This window comes from Cavia porcellus, unplaced genomic scaffold (genome assembly GCF_034190915.1).
Source record: "Cavia porcellus strain 051 isolate PalLab524CR breed Dunkin Hartley unplaced genomic scaffold, mCavPor4.1 scaffold_29, whole genome shotgun sequence".
Taxonomy (NCBI): Eukaryota; Metazoa; Chordata; class Mammalia; order Rodentia; family Caviidae; genus Cavia; species Cavia porcellus.
This window is the reverse complement of record NW_026947512.1, coordinates 27433147-27455773: the sequence shown is the minus strand read 5'-3', so window position 1 is coordinate 27455773 and position 22627 is coordinate 27433147. Positions and strand designations below refer to the sequence as shown.

The following is a 22627-nucleotide window of genomic DNA, read 5'->3' as shown; positions in this document are numbered from 1 at the left end:
GATTGAATCAAGCATCTATCACGCCTTCCCCAACCCACCCATCAAATTTCCAAATTCCATCACTATCTTTTCTCTTGCCTCTATGCTACTGCTTTAGTACTTCTTCAGTCTTAAATTCATTGTTAATTTTCCAATATCAAGATTCGTCACTCTAAAACATCTTGTTTATGCTCCAAATTAATCTTAGTACCACCTTGACAATATTTTTGTTTCCAAAACCTAACCTCAGCTCAGTTTACCCTAAAAGCAGGCTTTTGTGGGCATACTTAGAGAATATAAAAGCATGGCTTTTACATTCTGTGGAAAAGCAACATTTCTTCATGAAATGATGTTGTATCACAAATGCTGTGTTAATGTTGTGTTAAATAAGCTTGAAGTTACATTGAACAAACTCATTGGTCAGGGTGTGTGGTCTTGGTTCTTAGTGATTTCTTTCTGTCAGACTATCTCTACAAACATTTCTGAGATACATTTCCTAAATTCATTGATGTGAACTGTAACTTTACTTTAATACTCAATACTGAAAACTTTTTTATTAGCTATTTATGTTCACATGATACTTTAGTTTGAGAGATTAAATAGAACATTTACTGCTCTAAAGGAAGTTAAACTTTGGATTTGAGTTTCAATGTCTAGAAATATCCACCTGCTGAAACTGTGAATACAGCACTCAATAGTTTGGAGATATGGTTCTGAAACTCATACACGAGTCTGGTTCAAGTGTTGCTTTTACTAGTTGTATGACATTGAATGAGTTATTTAAGCTCCCCGTTTTTTAGTTTTTTCCACAGTAAAGACAATCATATTGGCATCTACTTCCCCTTGTGTTTGTAATAAATAAAATAAAACATCAAAAAGTATTATGCATAGCAAATACTTTAAAATTACTATTTTCTTTCATTATTAATTCTTTGCATATACTACCAATCACCTTAAGGAGGTGTATTGCTTTCTTTCATCCTATAATTGGCCTCCCAAGCTTCTATTGGACTATCTGGTGTTCACTGTATCTCACTGCCTCTATGTCCATACTCTTAATTATAATTCCTTTTATTATTTCATTTTCCCTGTGGGTCCACCTTAAAAGAGGCCCCAGTTATCCTTGGAAATTAACTGTTATTATTGTGTTCATGCTTTTGAAATTTATGGTTTCTTATTCATTTAAAAACGTTAAGAAGTGTCTGAGTCAGCTAGATGATAAGTTACTTGAGTGCTATAGATTATGCTTTTGCTTTCTCTTACAACAGTGAAATATACAGTTCCTAGCATATAGATGTTCAGTGAAATGTTTGCATATGAATGAATTTATTAAACAGTTTGAAACTTTTAATACTCATAATTGAGAGGCAAGAAATAAAAATAATGCTTCATTTAATACTTCAGTTGTCTCTATTTAATGCAGGTTTGGAGATATCTCACTTTATTTAATGCAGGTTTGGAGATATGAAGGACTGTAATATTCTTGTTATCCAGTTTCTAGTATTTCTTTGGATTGTTGTGGTTCACCAAAAGTACTAGGTATCTCTATGTTTTGCTTCTAGTACAGAATTAAGGTGTAATCCTATTGTAAAAATGTATTTCCTCCATAATACAATTCTGTATCCAATTGAGGTTCCAGTTTTCTTAACAATTGCCTATTTGAAATACCTACAAAACTGAGATATTTAATTCATTATGTAAAGATTCCAGGCACTGGGGATCGCTTGGTCTTACCTATATTTTTGTTAGGTTTGTTCTCATGAACATATGCCTTTCTTGGAAGAAGAAACTTGTTTCTGGCAGTAATTTTGTTTCCTCTAATCTGTGTCCATCCAATACCATATGGAATGAGATAATAACATTACTGCAACTAACAGAACAGTGTAGGAGGTGAAAAAAATTGGGAACTTTATTGGCACAATTTAGTGGTTTCTCTGCCCACATTCTTTTTTTTTTTTTTTTTTTTTGTCTTTTTCATTTTTATCGGTACCAGGGATCGAACTCACGACTGCCTGCTTTCAAGGCAGGCACTTATGCCGCTGAGCTAAACCCCCAGCCCCTCTGCCCACATTCTTAATTACAATTCTTTTATATTCTTTCATTCTTCCATGTGGGTCCAATCACAAGTTAACCACGAAATCTAGTGACTTCTTAGCTTTCATCCTTTATTAACTTCCTATGGTGTCTAAAAAATATATTCTAATTGTAGAAATTTCTTTCCTTGACATAGTTCTGTTTCTGCTTCCTGTCAATACTTAGAAATCTTTACTCATTTTTTCCTTGTCTTTTTCTAGAGTCTCCTTTAAATTGTAAGATAAATTCCAGAGGTGAATTGTCCCTCTTGTCTCTTTTAAAAATTTGTACTTTATATGTACAATAAGCACATCTTTTAGGCATGTTTCTGAATATACACCTCTATTTCACATTCCTTTTCTGAACTGCAGTTGCAGATCATCACCTACCTAATATATACTGTGACTTTAATACATTTAAAAATAATAAAATGTGCCATCTGTCTCACCAGTGTCAGATTGCTCAGAGTTCTGCTTTATTTTTAATCAACAGAGCCACTTTGCCAGGACTAGATGAGGCCTTTATTTGTTCATGGCAGATTTATTGAAAGAAATGGCTAATTATTATTTTTTCTTCTAGTGTAGTATACATTTTCAGACAAACATAGAGATGCTACACCAATTTGATGAATGCAAAGTCTGATGATGTCACCTGCTCTGTGTCCTCACCAAAACCTTTTGCAGTTCCTTTTTCGCTACGTAAGATATTCCAAAGGTTCTGCATTCAGGGTGCCCCAAAGGCAAGGTCCTGTGCTTGTTTCCAGGGTGACCTCTTGGAACTTTTGCCCATCAACCGTTGATAAAGCATGGTGATTGTCTGGCTAATTCCTGAAAATATTTTCCTCATGCTTTTGCTCCAATTCACTATGGGTAACACTCTCATCTTGTAGAATGCACCATTTTCAGTGCCACTCTGCAAGTTCTTCTCTTCCTTCAAAATATGTATTACGTTTCCCACAATCTGAGGACCTACATAATCATCAAATGATACTGTTCGACTTGTGTAAATAATGTTGCATTTATGATTTAATGACTTTTAATTATTTACTTCTCTTACAGTTAAAAAAAATACCAAAGATGTTTATAACAGTTTTTCAAGGCCTATTGGCTTTAAAGTTATCTTTAAAAATCAATTTCAAGCAACTGCTACAATCTAATAAGAAAACAATATATAGCCATAGTCTTTTCTGAAAAATGCTTGATAAAAAAAAAGATGGACTGATTTTCCAATTGTTACTTTAAATCATTTGGTGCAGGTTAAACCTATGGAAAAATAAGAATTACTAATAACAAAAAACTAGTATTAGTAATTCAGTTTAATTTGCCTCTGTGTTGCAAAAAGACAACATATGGCTAGAAGTTACAAATTGGCAGTGATTATTCCAAACCTGAACTACAAAAGAGTTTCACTTGGCTACATACATTTGTTTAACGTTTACTAACTTTTCAAGACAATATAAAAATACAAATTTCTGATGTGTTCAGTTTGGAAAATCATGGGTCACATCAGCAACTTGCAGAGTTGAAAGCATCTGATTACTTTTAGATTCATTCTTACATATTACTCACTTTCCTATTTTATATGACCTGTCAGAAACAAAAGATTTCTGAATTTGGAAGAAAAACCACTTACAATTAGTGAAGGATTTAGTAAATTATAAATTATTTTAAGGTAACCTGCATGAACACTAACTATATCAGATGATAACACAGTGAATAAATAATGTAGCTTTAAAGTGTGTGTCAACTGAAAGAAAAAATAAAATACTTCTAATATACTACATAATCGTACATAGCTTAGGAAAAATTCTAAACAGTAAAATGAAGAAACTCTCAATTATTATGAGGATTCAGTTAAATATACAGTGAATGTTTAAAATTATTACAATAAAAGACACATCATCATCAACCTTATCAAAATATCCCCTCCTCATACACACAGAAACCCACACACTCCAGAATTACTTATTACATACTCTTGCCACCTTCTGAAGAAGTTTTGGAAGTCCGCTTTCATGGGGGACTTTAGAAGGTATGATTTTAAAAGTACAGTGAAAGTTATTAACCAGGGCCATTCAGTAAAAGGAAAGCTTGTAAAACATTAGGGTATTTCCTCATATACCTTATTCACAGAATCTGGCACACGTGACCTTGGACTCTTCCCAAAATCAAAATTACCATGACAGATAAATATTTTGAACTGATTTAGGACATTAAGGAAGCCATCACACTGCTACTAAAGATATGGAAGAGTGTTGGAGATCACTATGAAGCGGCTCTGAGCAGGATTTAAAATTAACTAATTGGCTTTTTATATTTATCTTTGAGTCTGTCCTAGGCCTGGCTCCTGCCTGGCAATGGAAACTGATTCATAGTAAGTGAACCTCTATGAATCACTAGTCATGGTTGAGGCACATAGTGGCCTGTAAGGCTAGAGACACTTTAAGAGCAAGACACAACTGCAGACATTTTACTCAAGCATCAATTAAGCTGACATACTCTGCGTCTGCAGGAGCTACTCCTACAGTCTCACTCCTACCATGTCTTCATGGTAAGACGATTCTCCTAAATTGACATGATTCATTCCTTAGAGACATCTTTGAAGTGACTCCCAAGGTCCCGCTCATTGCCTGTGCTTTCCTCAGTTTCTCCACCTTTGTTGTGAACCTAATAAAAATGGGCAGTCCAGAGAAGTCTTTGTCTCTAACCATCAGAGTCTCAAAGTCAGCTAAAGGGTTTTGTCCCTCCTGGAGCCTAAAATCTACCACTTGTCTCATGTTTTTTAAACCTTTGCCATACATTTGTTGGGAGATTAGGGATCTAGGTCAGGACCTGATAGAAGAGGACTCCCAGAATTCTTTCAGAACATGGTAAGAACAATGCTGATGCTTGAAGTGAGGGAGGGTTGCCTTGCAGAGAGAAAAAAAGAAATCATTGATTTAAAGATCTTGCCTGATATGACACTCATTTTAATATAATCATTTACTGTGTTACACTAAGTGGTATTTTTCTTGGTAGTGGTGGGAGTGGCTAATTTATCAAGAAAGGGATTAGATTCTGTGAACTCTCCCTGTCTGTATTATACTACACCTATATTATATGTGCATAAAGAAATGTTAGTTTGATAAAAACTGGACTCTAAAAATAATTAGTTAATCCACACTTAGTTTATAAAATATTTACATTTTAGTGATTTAACTTTGCTAACTTGTCAGTTATATAAATCCATTCTTTTTCTACACTGGGTAATTCAGTTTAATGGCTCAGCCACCTGATGTGCTTTCATGCTCACAGCAGACACCAAGACTGCTGTGCACCACTCTACAGGGCTGCTCACCCCGCATTTGGTGAGGGAGCTCTCCCTGGACCTCTCACGGGATAGCCTTTGTAGCCTAGTGCGAGACTTTAGAGCTGTTACATGAAATCACAGTACCATACATGTAACTGCAGAAAAATTCACACATTGAAAATTATCATCCTTAAAATTTAAATTTATCACTATTTTTCAGTGAGGAGATGGCAGTGTTTTCCCACAATTAAAATAAATAGAAACTAGTACAGTATTTCCTTCAAATTCATTTTGGCCCATTTAAGGTAAAGATAAAACAAAATATTTAGCAACAGGATTAGCATCTTTCCTCATAAACCAAAAATAAAACCCTGTGTTGGTTGCTAGTCCAAACTGTTATTTGGCTAATATACTACCCACATTATGAATAAAAGGTAGCTCAACTTACTGGATAGAAAAAGAAAATAAAATGGTGTTCTTTTGTTTGTTTTTATGTATATATTGGTACCATTTTCACATTATGAATACTATTTTATTCAGTCTTGTAATTCCTAGCATTAAGTTCATAGTAAGTGCTGAGTAAATATTTAGTTGAATTTAAATGGAGAACATGTAAAATTTTGGTTTCTTTTTTTTTCATAATTTATTTTTCCTGTATGGGGGATTGAACCCAGAGCATTCACTAACATCCCTAGTCCTCTGATTGTTTGTTTATGTATTTATGATTTTGAAATAAAGTCTTACTGAATTGCCAAAAGTGAGCTCAAAATCAGGTTCTTTTTGCCTTAAACTCTGGAAGTGCAGGGATTATGGGCATGTGCCACTATGCCCTGTTGCACAATAAATATTTTGAAGAAATATCATTAATGGTCTTACATTCTTTCTCCTGGAAAGTCTCTTCAATTGCTAATAAAATACTGATAAATTTTGTTTGCCTACAAGTACTATAAAAGGTATAAATGACCTATAAGACATGATTATTTCATTCTGATATCATTCTTTGTGTTAGCGATTGGATGCCCTGCAATTCAATCCAGTTTGACACCAGCTACCTGGAGTGACACAGCCCCTCCAGGCTCAGACTCACTAGACTGTCTTCACTTCAAACAAAGCAGAAATCTCCAGTTTCTAGGCCAACTGTACTTCTGCCTGTCCAGCTACAAATCTGAGGTTTCCCTCATCCCCTCAGGTTTAATTATTCTCTGAACAACTCACATGACTGCATGAAGGCACTATATTGCCATTTTATTGTAAAAATATAAACAGTAAACGACAAAGTACATAGAAAAAGTCTAGAAGCTTGCCCTCTTGCACCCCAAGAAGAGACATTCAACAACAGAAAGTTCTCTGAGTCTTGCTTTGTTTGTTTGTTTGTTTATGACATACCCTTTCTATAAACTCCAGGCTGGCCATGAACTTTCTAAGTAGCCCAGGCTGACATCAAAAGCATGGTGATCCTCCTGCCTCAGTGTTCTCCATGCTGAGATTACAGGCACATGCCACCACACCAGGCAGACAATAGAGTTTTTGTTTTGTTTTGTTTTGTTTTTTAATCAGTACCAGGGATTGAACTCACGACTGGGGCACGTATGCCGCTGAGCTAAATCCCCAGCCTGTGACAATAGAGTTTTTAAATGAGGCTTCATAAGGATGACAATCATGGCAAAGCAGTTGAACTCAATTCTGAGCCCCACTTCCCTACTGGGAAGTGTAGGGTGAGGGTGACAATTTCAACTCCAATCATGTGATGTAAATTTCCTGGTGACCAGCTCCCCCGTCCTGAGTTTCCTAGTTAGCATTTATCTAGTATAACTGAAAGGCATGAATGATGAAAGACACTCTATTACATAAGAAATTCTAAGAGATTTTGAAGCTCGGAGTCAGGAACCAGGGACAAAGATCATATTTTGTCTACTATACTGCATTATTCACCTCACATTTTTATCACTTCACTTCCTTACATCAGTGTGTAATTACCATGATCATAAAGAGTAACTTCGGTCTTCACTGGGGAATGGTGATATTTCACAGCAATTTGTGAACACACATAAGCATGAAAAAAGTAATTTTCCTGTGAAACTCATAAAAATAGGAGAGAAAAAGAGAAACTAAATAAGTTTTTCAAGGGAAATTAGACTATTTATTTTTATTGCTATCTTTCTCTTCTGTTTATCTCCCCCCACCTTTGCCATCTCTGCCTCGGGAAGCATGCTAAGCCTGCTTTGTTAGGAGGAGAAACATCAAGAAGCCTCAAACAACCTGCAAATATAATACACTTCACTGACAAAGCTGTAGGGGTGATGGGGCTATCTAGGACAAGGATAATGTAAAAAAGAACTCTGCAAAAAGAAGATGACAGTGAAAGAAAGGTCAGGTAAAAAGGAAAATGTTCAGCATTTGTTTTGATAAAGTGTACAAATTTCAAGAAAATAACCATGATGTATGTAGAGAATTGTTTTGTTTATCCACGGCCCAATTCTTTATGGGCATGTATGTAGTACATTTCCCAGACTCCCTAATGTTAGGTGCAGCTATGCACTTCAATTAGTCAACAACTCATGAATGGAAGTGTTTGTTTGTTGTTTTTTGAGGCGGGGTCTCAATACACTATGCAGTTCAGGCTGGTCTTGAGTTTACTTTGTAGCCCAGGCTGGTCTCCAATTTACAATGATCCTCCCACCTCAGTCTCTCAAGTGCTGGGATTACAGGCATGTGCCACCATGTCCATTTTGTTTTATGCTTTTGTTTTGTTTTGTTTTGTTTTTTGGTGGCAGAATTCTAACTCAGGACTTTGCCTTTGCCAAGCAGGCACTGTGCCACTGAGTTATATCCCTGGCAAATGCAAGTGTTTTGTACTGCTCCCATCTCCAGCTGATAAAAGCCTCTGTTTACTATTGATACATGTATACTATTACTCACTTCAGAGATTAACAGCCTCTAAGATTTTAAAAGGACCTGCTTCTAGAGGTCAAAAGAATATGAGATAAAACAGAGGAAAAAGCTTTAAACTGTAAAGACTCATTATCTTAACCTGAATTTATCTTTCATGAAAATGAGATAAATGTATGCATTAAAGGGACAATAAAGAACTTAAAAACTAGAAAACTACTGAACTTATGTCTGATTCTAAACTGAATAAAAATGAGGACACAAGATTTTTTTTCAAGTTTTAGAAAGAAAATAAAATTCTAAAATATGTTTAGACTTTTCCAGCTTTCATAACTAAAACGCAGGTTACAAATATTGCACAAGCTGCAAGGAGTGTGCATTCCTGAACTGGCAGAATGATAATAGCTGAAGAAATGAGACATAGGGGCCAGAGGACACAACAGATAATTCCTCAAGATTTAAAAAAAAACAAAAAAAAAAAAAAAACAAAAAAAAACATAAAAACAATGAAGGAATAATTAAAGAATTTCTTCCTCAACCACAGCACAAAGGAGTCCTCAAAATCATTGTTGCCAGCATTGTTAAAGACTTGTGGCCTTTCTGTGTTTTCAATTTTTTTTCTTTCTTTATTGAAAGTTATTATTGTGGTGACAAAGTTCATGACACATTACCCCAAAATAGGCCGTCTTCCCTTTGAGGAAGCAGGAGAAGCCAGAAGATCTCTGACTTTCTTTTAATCCTTCTTCCTTAAATAAGGCCAAGGAAATTTACCTGTCTGACCTCTAGAAAAGAACTCAGAAACTTCTTACTCTGCAGCTTTTTCCCTACCCAGAGGAAAGTTCTATACTTAGTTCTGAAGACACAGAGATGCCTAGAGGAGTATAAACAAACAAGCCTTTCTGAATTATTGTCAGTTAATTGCCAGTATATTATACCTCTTCGTTCAACCACACTTCCAATACCACTGTCCACTCTTCATTAAATGTAAACATAAAAATAGCAGATTTCCCTGCCTCTTTGAGCATTCACTTTCAAAGACTCCTGTATTGTGTAAAACTTATAGTAATTAAATAAGCATGTTATATTTTTCTCTTTGACTTTTTTTATTTTAAAGAGGGTAAGATCAAACATAACAAAAAAGAACAAAACAGATCATAAGGAAACAATTTTAAGAAACACAGATTTCAAAGGAAGCCCACTGAAGATCTTCATTGTCTATCTTATTGTCTCTAGTTTTCTTCCAAATAGTTGTCCCCATCTTCACACACAGTGAGTACATACTGAGCATTATAGTACTAATCGAATCAGAACAGGATGATGAAGGCTTTTTAGGTCTTCAAGAACTGATATTAGGGAAGTCAACAATGGCTGCCATAATGTCTCTCATTCTCTTTGAAGTAGTTGTCCGTATCTTTACCAATGCTAAATTTAAACATAAGTGACTAGACCAATATCATTCTGAACAGTGAATAATAATATTGCTAGATTTTATATCATAATGTTACAGACTTAGCACTGGGTATCTTAGTGTCTCTTCTTCTTCAGAGTATCTGTTCATTACTTCATGCATTATATACTCTGTTCCCGTAAACTGTTTAGAAATTCTCCACATGTGTGAATCTCTGCATGCATACCTACCCTTTCTGTATTATAGGGAAAAACAGATCAAAATAAGACAACAAAACAAATTCCTAGAAAAACATGAAATGAAAAAACGTATAAAACCAAAATATTAGGTGATCTACAGTAGTTACTATGCTTTCTCTTGTTATTTTTAATTGAATTGTCTACATCATCAGACATAATATAATTGAACATAGCATTACATAGCAATTTTAATAAAAACACAACATTAGAGACATTGTACACTTGAAAAGCACTTAATAATCAAACTGGAATGGGTATTGTATTACATCTTGTCATCTTCAGAGTAGTTGCCTCTACTCTTAGACTTGATATGGTCAAGCATACCAAATTCGAATAAAACCAGTCAAGACAAAACAGTGGTCTAACAAACCAGCTTCAAATAAGATCAGTCATAGTTAGACAATGTAAGTAAATACAGGGCTTCAGTTTAAGTTTATAGGGAATTAAGGATATTTACAATAGTATATCCTGCTATTTTGGGGATAGCTGTCTGTGCCCTCAAATCTAGTATGGGTAGATACTAGATAACAAAATAAAATCAAACTAAACAGAGCAATAAGATTAATGTGGCTTTTAAGTCCTAATACACTATTAACCATGTCCTCTGCCTTCCTTTTTTAGGCAATTCCTCCCTTTTCCCTTTCTCAGGGTGCTTTGTATGTTTTGGGTCCCACTAACTCCTTTAGTTTTTAGATTAGGGGGGCAACCCATTATCTATCTGAGTGATGTTGAACCGTTTTACCCTCGAGCTTGATCTTGAGCTGTATTCCTTTACTTACTACAGCCACAAGGTTTTCCTTCCTTCTAGTTGAGTAGCTCTCCACTGCACAAAAGTGTCATGACTTTCCAACCTATCGGCAGCTGCTGGAAGAGTTGTCCCTATTTCTCTCTGGTTCTCTGTCATATTATTAACCTTTTTTCAGATTGAGTATATTTTCTATTCAGAGCATCTCGATGGGTCTTGCCTCTTAATCTGCTCTGCCTATGTTTCTTTTTGTTAGTGTATCAAGGCTATCTATATTAGAGATTATAGCCCACGTTCTCTGCCTCATCTCTGCTATTCTACTTTTCTGCTATTATTTGTCCACTTTTCTCCTTCATTCCACTGTCTGCCCTCATTGAGGCCTCTCTGCCACTGTTGCTGGAGTCCTGGTACTTTTTTTTTTCTCTCTCTCTAGAAGGTCCTTTCAGTATTTTTTGTAGGGTTGGATTGGTGGCCACGAACTCCCACAGTTCCTCCTTTTCTTGGAAACATCTTATTTCTCCATTAATTTTGAGAGAGAGTTTTTCAGGGTACATCAATCTGGATTAGAGATTATTTTCTTTCAGGGCTTGGACTATTTCCCCCCAGGCTCTTCTCTATTTCATAGTTTGTGTTGATAAGTCTGTCATTATTTTGATGATTTTTCCTTTGTAGGTGATCTGCTTCTTTTCTCCGACCACTTTTATTATTCTGTTCTTGTGGTGAATTTCTGGAATCTTGATTATTATATGTCTGGGTATACATCTGTTTTGGTTTTAGTTGGTTGGAGTTCTGTATGCCTTATTTATCTGGATATCATTTCTTTTTCCTATGCTTGGGAAGTTTTCCTTAATTATTTCTGTGAATAGCCTTTGTAATTCATTTGTGGTTACTCCTGCTTCTTTGCTCACATTTTTTATACTTAAGTTATACTCTTATCATCTTCTAGCCTTTGAATTTTACTTCCTGGTTTCTTGTTATTTTTAAAAGGTCTTTTCTTTCACAATCATACATTGCAAATCTATCTTCAAGTTTTGAAAGGCTAACTTTAGTTTCTGTCAAGGCATTTTGCCAGCGTTCAATGGAGTTTTTAATTTCCTGGTAATCTCTTTGGATCTGTTTCAAGTATTCTAGATTTTGTTTATATTCTTCACCAAAGGTTTCTCTTCCTTTGGTTCCTCCATTCTTCCATCTGTGTTGTCTTGAGAGGGTCTTAGAATTTCTTTTATTATCTTTTTATATCTTGCCTCATTTGGATTAGAATTTCAGTTTTAAGTTCGTCTATGAGATCACGAAGGTATTTCTTTATGGTCCGATGATGTTGTGGCCAATATTGCATGATTGCTGCACTGGATTTCTTCTGTATTTACTTCTCCTGGACTTATTTTCCCAGGGTCAGTGGCTGGAGTCTTTTTCTTATTTCTTTCTCTTGTCATGTTTCTGGTTTCTTTCAGACATGTGTATGGTGGAGGTCTCAGGCCCTCTCCATGTTGCTTATGGTTTTTCTGAAGCATGCTAACTGGGGTTTTGCTGCCTTCTCCAGTTTGCTATTATCAGAGGTACACGCGGGGACTACGGGCTGGCCCCGCTCCTCTGAACCAGCCAACTACCCATTGCTTTCAGCAACTTAGGCTGTGCTGTGGCGGACATCAGAGGTTCAGGTCAGTTCCGTCCCTGCCTATTGGGTCCCGACCAGGAGTGTGACTCAGCCCAAGCAGGACCCACCAGTTCACTTTGGGCCGGGGTTGGCTGACTGATGCCACCTCGGCCCCAGACTAAGGCCTATCCTGCCCAACTCCAAGATGTCTTCCAGCCAGCCACACCAGCCGCAGAACCCAAATCCAGCATGCACCGTGAATTAATGCAGCTCTGTACCTTGGCTCCACTCTACGCTGTGCCTTGTCTTCCTGCCATGAGCTCGGGACTCACCAACTCCCGTTACTGGTGGCCATGGCTTCAGCGTGACCGTGGATCATCTGACTCCAGGGTGCACCCAGCACAGCACAGGACCAGTTCCAGTGTGTGCATCCGGCTCCAGCCCTCCACCTGCGTTTTTCTTTCCTCTTCCCGTTTTTCTTCTTCCTCAGTTTCCTCCTGTGTTTCGAGAATCCCTCTTCCCTCGTCCAGCCCTCTCCATGTTGTCAAATTCCAGCATTTGAGCTGTTTTTCCCAGAGAGGCTCTCCACCCAACTACCTATCAAGACACCATCTTCTTGTTTCTCCTCTTTGACTTTTTGATGGGGCTATCAGCCATGAGTTATGCAGTGATAAACAATATTTTTTCCTATAATGGATATTTCTCAGTGGCTAAATCCAGAGGAGACTTATTAAGTATTATTCTTAGTACCAATGGAAACAATGTTTATTAGATAAAAGTTTTGTAAGGAAATCATAAATCATCACAATAGTAAAGCAGCTGAGGCATATACAGTCTAACATTTCATACTTAATCTTAATATTTGAATGAAGATCACAAACAGTTTTTAAGTAGCCAAGCAGGTATATTTTCCTAATTTAAAGCCTGGATTATTTTCTAAAGGTGAAGCTGTCACCTGTAAAGGTGCAGCACATCTTCCTACAGATGGACTGAACTGCTACAGTTGTGTTTGCAATAATAAAACACACCTCTTTCTGAGTAACTAGAAAATGTAACTGGGAGTGCGCTGAGACATCAAGAAAGGACCAGTTTTCTATGCTAAAATTATCTCTTTGTAGCCAGTATACAAATACAGAAAGATGGTTAAATAGCAAGTTATCAGTGTTTTCATACCATTAAATATTAGTGAGTTGGTTGGAAATCAAAGGTTCCCATATAATGAAAGGCTCATAAATAGTTTTTAGGGCTGCCATAAAAAAGACATCTCCAATGCAGGTCTTACACAACTGAAATGTATTTTTCTGGAATCGAGTTGCTGGGAGGACTGATTCCTTCTGAGCACTACATGATAAGGACATGGGGCTTCTCAAATCATGGATGTTTGACTTCCCATTTCTCTTTTTCTCTTCATTCTTCATAAGGTCTTTGTCTTCTTTCTTCTTTCTCTCTTTCTTACTTTCTCTTTCTTTCTTTTTCTTTCTTTCTTTCTTTCTTTCTTTCTTTCTTTCTTTCTTTCTTTCTTCCTGTCTTTCTTCTTTCTATGAAGACATACCTAAAGATCTCCTTTGAATATTATTTTCTCTGTGAAGAGCATATCATTAAATAAGGCCACACACAAAGTACTGAGGCTAAAGAATCTTTCTTTTCTCTTTCTTTCTTTCTTTTTAGACAGCTTCCCTAACTCACTGGAGCATTCCCTTCTCAATCAAGATTCCAACTTGTGATTTTCCTGCCTCAGACTCCCAGTATGCTGGGATTGCAGGCATGTGCTAACAGCCTGCAGCTACCCCTTCCTTTTATCCTTGTCTTGTCTTTTTGATGTAGACACAAATCATTTTAAAACCTGAATAAGACTCTAGTCACTTTTGGATTCTAGGAAAGTCTTTCTTTGGATTATTTGGCACACCTGTTTAACTTTCTGAAAAGTGAACATCAAGAAATATGGTGATGTGCATCTCTTTCTCTTTTAAGAATTTAGCCTAGATGTCTGACTCTAAGCTGTACCTGAAATCAGGTATCATCTGGACACATTCAGATGATACATTCCTTAACAACAAAGCCTTTAAGTTGTCTTTTAGGAAAAGCCTTCAAAATCCACTGAAGAATGGTTCAGAACAGCCATTTCAAGAATACACACACACACACAAAAAAAAAAAATAACCAGCTTTTCAGGTGAATCATTTGACAATCCAAGCTCAAAATCTCCCATACTGAACATAAATCCTCTCTGGAAAAGCTACATTACTCATAAAAGATAAGATAACCCTCTAAATCAGCTCAGCTCAAAAGAGCCTTTTCTTGCCATCAAAGCAACAAAAAACTTCTCCCCTTCCTGCTTCCTGTAAATCCCCTATATCAACTGATTAAGAGGCAGATCTGAGATTTCAGCTCCTGACCTTACTGATCAACCCTACAGGAAATGTTCTTTTTCCCAAAAAAATTTGTGCTAGTGTTCTTTCTGTGTGTGTCAGGTACAGACCCTTTGTTTGTTGAAAAGATATAAAAGTTTTTGGATAAAGAGATGTACATACTTGCCTGGCAACATGTGTGTAGTTGATTATTAATGTGTATATAATCTATCCTGTCTTTGTAATATATTTAATGTCTCCTGTGACAATACTATTGAGTACTTATTCAAATAAAGCTGTTTCCCCCTTTTGTAGAGAGAATGGCTAATTTGGCAATACTCTCTGTTTTCATTTAATTTATCAACAGAGATGAAAACTTTATTTTGTTCTTTTTCGCCTAGTATGATAAACACAAAATTATCCATTCACAAATACTGAAAATGTCTTCCAAAATTCTGACAACAATGGCCTGGCATAAAGTTGAACCCATAGAATAGCATGTTATATTAGTGACAGAGTTAACAAATATAACTTATGCTTTTAAAATTACTTCTTTGAATACTAAGTGTATGTCAAATACCAGACTGTTCTGTATAGTTTATATGTGTGCTCACTTTGGCAGCATATATACTGAAAATATACATATTATGTGTATAATCTTTATAGTGGCATCATTATTTAGCTCCTACGAGTAGTGTTTAAATAATCTCCAGGTTGTGCACCTACAAATAATTTATCCAGGTTCCATTCCTCAAAAGTAGTGACAATTTTACCAATCTGTCTTCAAAGTCTTTATCACTAAGTGATCCCACCTCATCAGTTATGCATGTCTGATCATGTTAGCACCTATTCCACTAGATTCCTAACTGCTCCACTTATCTATAAACACTATGACAACTTATTCTGGCTTTTTAGCCCTCCTATGTTGTTAAAATGATAAGGCATAATGGAACTTGTCTGGGTTGAACATTATTGACCTTAAGTTGCTAATACTGCTCTGTCTTGATAGCCATAATCTTGGAAAAAAAGTATTCAATCTGTCTCAAACTCAGTTTTCAGGCCAGGAAGCAGGAGCATAACAATGATTTCTTTAAACTCATAAAAGAATGTGTTAAAACTGTATTAATACAGCATGTGTGACCAGCCTAGAAATAGGAATCAACAGAGAAGAGTGTAGAAAGAGCCTTAGCCACACAATATGCCTCCTAGATATTAGGACAACATCTGGAATGATAGTGTTGTCAAGCACTAAGAGCTGATCTCATGACCAACTTTCTGTTTAACTTACTTTGCCTTTTTGGCAATAATCAGGCAACCTATGTTTCATTATCATGAGATTTGTGATGAGCAAAAATGTTTTATATAAGTAATCTTTCTGGACTGGCTTTGATCTAAGATGTCAGGAACTGTATGTAGGTACAGCTAACTGATTATGATTAGAAATGTTATCATTCAACACAAACCTCCTCCTGTATGAAGGCACATACCATCTGAATTATCTATCTCATAAAAACCACCATAAATCATGTTCCTAGAGAGACTGCCCTTTGGGATGACAGTCTGCCATCTTCAGATCAGCTAGTTCATTAAAATAAAGTTCTTTCTCTACCACTCTCTTGTCTCTGGACTAATTGGCTTTTACCATGGAAAGAGCAAGACTGATCCTTTTGTGTAGTAACAATAGATAATCAAAGATTAAATTAAGTGAAATCTTGTGAAGATCATTTCCCCTGTTATATTGTTATAAGCAAAAAAGACAACATAAATTTAACATATTTTACATGTATAAATCTTTTTTTACATCTATGTCTCTCTAGTATCATACAAAAGCTGAATACAAAAATCATCCATCTCACGTTCAGTGTAGACACTGAGAATGGAAATCGAACCCTCTGTCCACCAGATATGATTGTGCGACTACACTGTCTTCTTAGCATCACTCTGATCACCTCCCAATACTGATAAAATCTCTGCTTTGAAACACCCTTATGAAATCAAATCTCCAATCCTCAATATGTTTGGATATTGTTCTCCTTGGGCATTGTCAAAGTTTTCTGGAAGCAGCACAACCCTTTACATAGGTAAGGAATGAATTTTATTTTGTCTCAGACTCAAGCTTTCAACAGATTAATGAACATCTTTGGACAATAAACACGCTTCTAAAATAATAAGCAAGTTTGCAAATTGAAATTATATAAATACAGTTCCCACAGTATAACAAATCATTGTTAATATTATCAGTAAAGCTGACATTGTAAGTACATATTTCCATTGAATTTACTTCTTTGATAAATTATGCAAATTATCTCTACCATATTTATTTGCAATAAAAATGGTTAAAATTTATCAATCCATTGTTTCAAAAATTATAAATTAGGATATTAGCCTCTAATTAGGAATTAAAACAAGGCTTTAGCTTTCCTACTTAATAAGTTTTCCTTCTTTATACAGATATTTCCAGAGTTATTTCAACAAAAATGGTTAAATCAGCCTTTCTTAACATGGGTCTTACCTTTTCCAGTTTTGAAAGAGCAAGTGAGTAACAGTCTTTGGCTCTGAATTGCATGAATCTCATGTTAGCTGGGTGAGTAAGCTCTGTAATAATACTGAGACTGGAGAACAACCTAAATTTCAAGAAAAAAAATTTGCATTACACTAACAGCCCAATATGGTATTTTTTATAATAACATATTTATGCATGAGTGATTGCTTGCCTTAGGCTTGAAAATATATCCAACTACAATCGCAAGCAGTGCCAGATAAAATGTTCTATACAACACAAGAACAATGAAATGCTATTTTTCAAAGGATATTTTAACTAACATTCAGTACAAGAAGTAAAACAAATTCAGTAATTTGGCTTCTGTTAGACAGTTTGTCTTATAATGATAAAACGGCATAGAGGAAACACTCCTAAAGCTAATTTCAGACATTATAAGATTGCTTTCCCAGTGACACTAAAACAAAAACTTGTAAGACAAATACGTTGACTGGTAAAAATATTACATATGAGGAATTCTTGTCCATTACATGAGCTCCTGAGCTCTTTGACATCACTCCTATTTGTACACTATTAGTGTATAATCCTTTTTTGGGGGAATACTGGGGATCGAACTCCTGATGTTACACTCATCCAGTGCATAATTCTTAAACATCATATCTTGACACAGAGAACTTTGGAGAAGAAGAACTATCTTAATTTTAACAAAATTTCACTCTAATAAATTGGTAGTAATTATAAAGCCTTAATAGTGGTGTTATAAAAAGATCCTGGAAATTTTCACATCTCTTATTTCACTTTCTTCCCACTTTGCCACCTTAGGAGTACACACACATATGTGCACACATACCACCACACACAAAATTTGTCTCTCCTGCAGGAAAAGGGCACAACAATTTCAATAATATGGCTCTATTTTCGCTACCATGGGTGATCTGATCTTTACCTTATAACTATGTGTCACTGATAGCTTTCATGGCTCACATTTTATGTAGCAGCTACTTCAGGGATGCTGGGTTTAGTTTCCTTAGAAGATGTCTTTAAAATACGGTAAAGTAAATTACAGCCTCGCTAGGTTGAACGCATCCTCTGACCCGAGTATTAACACTGACAGAATATGTGTAAAATATGATTTAAAAACAAAATGAACTGGTGCTGCTCGCATCTTATGATAGTTCCAGTAGTGAGGGAGCCCTGACTTTTAGCACCTGGCTTTGATGTCTTTCAAAAGAATGTGCTGCTCCTTTATTTATTTTTTTAAGTTTATTGGCACTTGTGTGTAGTACATAATGCTTGCATTCCTTGTGTGGAGTCAGTACCTCTATACAACACATTTTCAATTCTTTATTCCCTTTTCCCTTCCCACACTCCCGACTCCAGCCATGTCTGAGACTCCTGTGTCTGAGCCTTGATGCTACAGATAAGTTTTTACCTCTCCTCAGGTCTAATTGCACCATGCTGGTGGATGGAATGCTAGGACAGCTCCCTCCTGCCAGGCAGAGCAGGGCAGGCTGCTGCACAATGGCAGCCTGGGGGAGTCTGTCCCCAGACTTCCCTGATTACCTGCCTTTCAGGGCTGTTTCCAAGGTTCTTTAGTCATCAATCCAGGTAAGGCACTAAGCTCTTTCTTTCCCCCAGGATTTAAGATGAAACTTGTATGTTCTCTTGGATATCTAAATTAATTGATACTGGGGCTTCCTAATCGAGGACTTTGAGAACTGATCTCAAAAGGCCTCTGATGAAATATGTTGGAAGAAAAAGAAAGAAAGAAAGAAAGAAAGAAAGAAAGAAAGAAAGAAAGAAAGAAAGAAAGAAAGAAGAAAGCAAGCAACCTAGTATTAAAATGTTAATCTTAACTTTAACATTAATGCTATCTTATTTCTTGGTCTACCTGACTTGTAAGGGTATCTAGAATAGTATCAACAAAGCAATAACCGCAATATAACTTTTTGTTGATTTTATTTCATGCAAAAGTCGACACTGATATGAAATTCTAAGCTGAAGTTTGAGTTAGTTTTCTCAGAAACTCAAAAAATTTAGATATCAGATGGAGAAAAAAGTTACTTGAGTTTTTGGTCAACAATTCTAAAGCTTATACCATCTTGGAGTTTCAAAAGTATTTGTTTAAAAAGATATTTTAAAAAGAGAACTATCACTAATGACATTTACCATAACATGTTGTCACAAACAATACTCAGTAATCTGCATTGATAGAAACTAAAAAAATGAACAATAGCATCAAAATGGATCAACAAATATAGAGTTTCCTACCTCTATTTTGCTCTATTTTTTGAAATCCAAAAAAGGAAAATTAATGGACCCACATTTCCCCTCTTTGAGTTTTTCCTTTTTTTATCTTTTGGAAAATTAAAAAAAGTTCATAAAGTGACATGTAAAATTAGCAAAGTAACATTCTATACATTATTAATTTAATCTTCATATCACCAGGTAGAAATCTCCTGGTTTCTTATTTCCATCTGCACCTCCTTCCCAGGGAGAAAACAAAAGACCCTTCCTCAACCTTTCTCTGTCTTCAAGATGCCACTAGACTTGAGCCAAGCCACTCCAGGCCCGGAGCTCACCAGGGCAGAAAAGGCTAGTAATTGCCCTTGTGGATCCTGAACATAGTGCTCGAGGGCAGATTTTAAAAGCACACTATTGTCACCCACCAAAGTGACATCTTTCTGCCTGATGTTTCAGTCTCTACTCATCTATTCCTTTGGTTCTGGATAGTTTTCCACTGTGCTGAAAATCAAGAAAGTCACATTATGTCTTCAAGTCAGAGAAAACTGCAGCACAAAGAAAGGGAAATAATGTATGCAGAGAAATATGCTTGTGGTAACCTGTGGCCACACTGCAAGACTCAGTTTAATAGCTTTTTCTTACTATTATAATGAAGAGGCAGGCAGATCGTTGGACATGAAACTCAATCCCAATAAAATAACAAATGATTAAGAATATCTAGTACAATGTCAAGGTTTTACATATTGAAAATTGAAAGGGTTTTGCCCCATATGGGACTCTTAGCCAGTAAAGCCTGGGAGGCGAACCAAGGAGCTCTATCTTGGGCTCTATCTTCTCCGCCCCTAAAAATTCACCTGGGCGCGAAATGAATACCAGTGGGCTACCTGTGCATCCCTAATGCCCCTCAGGCACCACCCAAACCTAAGCTACATGTATGCCCCCACACCACGTGTCTGGTGGAGAGAATGCCAGACCCCGGAGGATGGGGGTCTTTCCCCACATTCTTAAAATAAAGGTCTTTTATTTCATATGTCTTATCTTTTCAGCCACGCCAAAATCCTATCAGATGGTTCCCTTCCGCGCTGAAAAATTCTATCAAAAATCACCTCTATTGTAAAAAATATATATTCTACTAACTCAACTACCATTAAATGATGTTTTTTAGGTCATAACAGCATCACAGGTATTTATATTATTGCAGACAATACTATAAATCTAATTTAATAAGAAAATCAAACTTTATGATTATAAATTTTTTCTAAGAGATAAAAAGATGTGTAAAGTAAAATTTTTGCCCTTAAAATAATCTATGATATCATAGAAGAAACTGTGAAAAATCATTAAGGATAAAATTGTTTATATTTTTTCATTTATGAATAGTTGTGGCTGAAAGAATCTTCATAGATTAAATAGGAGTAAGTGATAGTAAATGGTGAGCTTACGAAAAATATGTAGAATATTAAAGAGATATAATACCAGAGAAGAGATTTATCAGGCAAACATAACAATTTATTTCTTCTTTGAAACATTTTTGTTTTCCTTGGAAGTATGGTTTTTATCTTTTATATAGACATCATTTTAACTTTGAGTAAGTTTATTATTGCCTGTATTCTTTTGTTTATATTTCATTTCTAATACATATAAATTTTAAATATACACATATAATTAGTCAGTGTATTTGGTGTTTTAATAAGAATGAAAAGTAAAATTGTATGACCCAGTTATTTTATGTGGCTTCTACAGTTGACATTAGAGAGGAAAACAAAATTTATGTGATACACCTGTCATTTCTGTTCATCATTAATGAATGTGCATTAGGAGCTATTTTAAATTAGGAAGCTAAATACATTAGCTAAGTCTGCCACCTAGTGAAAGTTTAGAAGTAGCACATATGAAGTATTACAATGCTTTTTACATCTACAAAGCAACAAATATATCAAATTTTGATTTTTAAAATTACAAATTCGATTGTCTAATATATATTATTATATATTTTAAAATCGTAACACTAAAATACATTTCTGAGCAATAATATTTCCTAAAACATAAAATAGTTTAGAAGTAAAATACATCTTTTTTCTGTAAGTACTGACATCATGACAAAGCAAAAATTTACTCATAATTTAAAAATAATGGCTTGTTTCACTTAAAAATTTTCAGCAATTAAATGCTGTCCTGACTGTTTGATGTTAGGTGTAGCTGTGGAGATGTGTGAAATATCAGTGGAATAGTTATTTTTGGCATATCCCGTTATGCTTAGCAATATGAAGATTAAAAATAATTTTTTTATGGTTTGTACCCCAATACCTAACATGTCGAAGGCTTGGTTTCTAGCTGAGAGGGTCCTCAGGAAAGGCAGAACTTTTAAGACATGGGCCCTGGTGGGAAGGAGGGAAGTCACTGGAGTATCCCTCCGGCGATATGGGATCTTGGTCCCTCCTCTTTTATCTCTTTACTTCCTTCCTGCGGGAGGGGATCAGCCCCCTCCACTCACTCCATGATATCCTGTCCACTACAGGCTCACACAGAAGGGGACAAATAAGCACTGCCTAGAACCTCTGAAGCCATGGACCAAAATAAATATTTCCTTCCTCAATTTATTTCTTTCAGGTATTTTGTCATAGCAATTTAACACTAACGCAGAAAATCTGTTGCCACTGCATTCAATGATATGGTGCAGAAGTGCTTTACTGGGTCTATGAGAGGAATTTGGAAACATATAGAGAAATCCGCTAGAGAAAACCTGAAACGCTGGAAGCAGAATTTAAGGATAACCCTCCAGGGAGCTCAGAGACAAGGGTACTCAGAGAAGTACAGACAGCAAAGGGGGTGCTGATGAGGTTTCAGATGGAGATGAGGATTTTATTGGGAACTGGATTACAGGCCTTGCATGTTACTTTATGGCAAAGACTTGTGTACTTGTCCATGCCTGAAACTTTGTGCGAGAGTGCATTTAAAAGTGATAGATTAGTTTATCTGGCAGAGGACAGAAAACTTAAGGCAGCACAAAGTTCAGGCAGTGACATTAATGGGTGCTTTTACCTAGATTTACAGTGAGAATTAGAAGCAGGAAGTACAGTGGAAATATTTGAAACACTTACTGTTTTGCCAGAAAAATAAATCAAAGTTACAGCTAAGGAGTGTGCAGTTGCTAAAGACATTATCATCATTGTGGAACTGGAAAGACTCTACCCATGCAGACTCAAGGGTTGAAAAGTATAAAATTATTTTAAGGAGAAGTACAAATTTTGTCTTTGAGAAGGAAGCCCCAGAGTACAGTTAATGCTGCACAAAAGGCAGTTGTTGGCCTAAGATTCATT

The 22627-nt window shown here is 35.8% G+C and overlaps 1 protein-coding gene across 8 annotated transcripts in view; it reads right to left on the bottom strand.

Moving 5' to 3' along the window:
• The window catches only part of Kcnt2 (potassium sodium-activated channel subfamily T member 2), a 335807-nt gene that overhangs the window by 52862 nt on the left and 260318 nt on the right, over positions 1-22627 (bottom strand). For all 8 annotated transcript variants that reach the window (XM_063239808.1, XM_063239807.1, XM_063239809.1 and 5 more), the window contains one exon: positions 17076-17187. In XM_063239808.1, coding sequence (XP_063095878.1) covers positions 17076-17187 — 112 coding nt within the window. The remainder of the gene's footprint in view (positions 1-17075; positions 17188-22627) is intronic.